Genomic DNA, 2431 nt, shown 5'->3' with positions numbered 1-2431 from the left:
GGTAAGTATATCCTGTTGTTAAATCAAAATAAATTATGATTGTGCACGAATGTATTCGGTCACATACTCCTCGCTTAAAGTTGTTCAAAATGAAATTTTTAACAAGTTTATTAATATCCAGAATTTATTTTATATTTTATCGCATTTGACTTACGTTATCTTCTTTTATTGTCTCTTTTGAGACAAATCTTCCCGAAATTCTCGGTCTGTTTCTCGCGACTTCGGCCTTGGTTTGTTTTTTTCTTTCAATCGGCTCTTCATCATCGCTGGATTGCTGTTTTGTCCTCTTCGTAGGTTGATTTTCTATCGATATCCTTGGTATAATGTTCTCTTTTTTGTAGTCTTTAGATGTTGACGGTATTTCAATATCAGTGATGGTTGGTTTTATTAGATCCAACACTCGCGCTTCTGTCATGGCATATTTTTTATATTTTGCGTCCGTGCTTGCCATCTGTTCCGCCTTTAAGACTCTGTTTTTTCTAACTTGGTTGTCATTAATCGTATAATGTATTATACTTGGTACATAGTTGTTGTTTTCTCTTTCTCTCGTCTAAGGTTCTGGATTGTGGCACTAACCTTGCACACATCGCGTCCCTCGTCATCCTGGATCTTAAAAGAATCTTCTACAATTTTTCTCTTATATGTCAAGTTCTTGCACGTTTCCATTATTTTTCTTATCTCGGTTTGTTGGATTGCTGCTCTGAGGTCTACGGTGGGTTGCTCTTGTGGTACCTTCCTCAGTTTTTGAAGCATGAATCTCATTTCTTTCAATTGCCTCTTTCTTCTCAACACTTCAAATTTCTTCTCTATTTCTTCTTTCAGGGCTTCCGCCACTTCCTTTTCTTCTCTTTCTAACTCCTTTATGTCGAAGTTAATGTCGGTTTCCGACGAAGACATCTTTATTTGCTTTAACTTTTCTTCCTTTTGACTGTTATTCTTTGTTTCACTTTCTTTCTTTGCCCTTTCGCGGGTTTCCGTCGTTGTTGACAGTGTTTGGCATGAATCACGCAATTGTTGCGATGGGTAACATTGTTTCGTTTTAGGGCTGGACTTCCATGTAACTTCCTTCTTACTTATCTTCATCTTCAGAGTGTTTCCAGGAATGGTCTGTGTTTCCTCGTTTTGGAGTTTCTCGCCATTAGTTTTATACCTTTCTTCACTCGAAAATCTTCTTTCCTCTTCGTCTGACTCGTCCGTTGTATCCTTTGGATTTATAAAATAGTCCTTTAGCCTCTTCGTGCATTTTTCCGCACTTTGTCTTGTACTTGACTTTCTTAAGATTGATTTAACATTTATTACGGCTTTTCGCTCGTCTCTACGCCTATTTATTAATTCAGGCGAATTTTCAATTTTCCTGACCTCTGATTGGTCTATTATATAGGTATCATTATAAATTTCAGGTTGATGTTCCTGCTCGTATTCTTTTGATGTATCTTGACTCTCTTCGTCCTTTTGACGTGAATTTTCTTCTTTTTCTTCAATCGAAGTGACTTCGGTTTTCACCTTGTCTTGTGATTGGCTGAAAATCCTTTCTGTTATTGCATATTGATCTTGAGCGGTTTTCTCCTCGCTATGATCTTCTTTTTTAATCGGTAGGTTGCTCATCCCTGCAGACTCGAAGCTGTTGTTGTCGGGTTGTTTTATTTCCCTGTCAACTTCGTTATTGTCTTTCTTTGACTTTAGGGTTGTTTTCAGAGTTCTACCTCTTTCTGCTCGTTTCCACTGACTTTCCAGTAAGATCGTATCGTCTGATCCTATATCTGAAGATATTTCTTCATCGCTATCACTTATCGTGATTGTATTTATTCGGATATTATTGACGTATTCTTCGTCTTCTGAGCTGTCTTCTCGCTCTTGATCCGGTAGGGAATGTTCATCCTCGTACCTTTCGTTATCTGTATAAGGTTCTTCTGATTCATTTTGTGAATACTGTTCTTCGTAACTTTCGGCCTCTTGTTGTAAATACTCTGTATCCTCATTGTCTTCGAAGTCCTTCTCGCTATGGCGTTCTCCGTTGTTATGCGGCCCGCCTTGGGATTTTATTGGATCTTCGTCGTAGTCTTCTGATTCTTCAATACTCTCGAAGTTCTCCTCGCTTTGGCGTTCTTCGTCATTTTGCGTTTCGCCTTGAGGTCTTGTTGAATCTTCGTTGTCGTCTTCTAATTCTTCCTGTGTAGGCCTATACTGCGCTTCCCTATGAGGTCTTATTTGCCTCGAGTTATAAACGCCTATTTCATTATCATCTAAATCCGCAATTACATATGCGTTACGCCTAACTATGCGTACAATTTGGTATGGTCCATCAAATAAAATATGTATCTTTTTTGTTAATTTACGACTAGCGTCTGACCTTCGATGCATTCTTATCCACACTAGGTCTCCTCATAATCTCTTTCATAATTTCTCGCTATTTGTCGCTTATCTTGTTGCG

General features: G+C 38.3%; 1 protein-coding gene across 1 annotated transcript; it reads right to left on the bottom strand.

Annotated features, from left to right (window-relative positions):
* Window positions 1–510: 510 nt before the first annotated feature.
* LOC108729544 (trichohyalin-like) lies at window positions 511–2361 on the bottom strand. Its single transcript, XM_018458710.1, has one exon. The coding sequence runs from the start codon at window positions 2359–2361 to the stop codon at window positions 511–513; it is 1851 nt and encodes a 616-aa protein (XP_018314212.1).
* Between the last annotated feature and the right edge of the window lie 70 nt (window positions 2362–2431).

The sequence above is a fragment of the Mycetomoellerius zeteki genome, unplaced genomic scaffold, assembly GCF_001594055.1.
Source record: "Mycetomoellerius zeteki isolate Tzet28-1 unplaced genomic scaffold, Tzet1.0 scaffold755, whole genome shotgun sequence".
Classification (NCBI taxonomy): domain Eukaryota; kingdom Metazoa; phylum Arthropoda; class Insecta; order Hymenoptera; family Formicidae; genus Mycetomoellerius; species Mycetomoellerius zeteki.
This window is presented reverse-complemented; position numbering and strand designations above follow the sequence as displayed.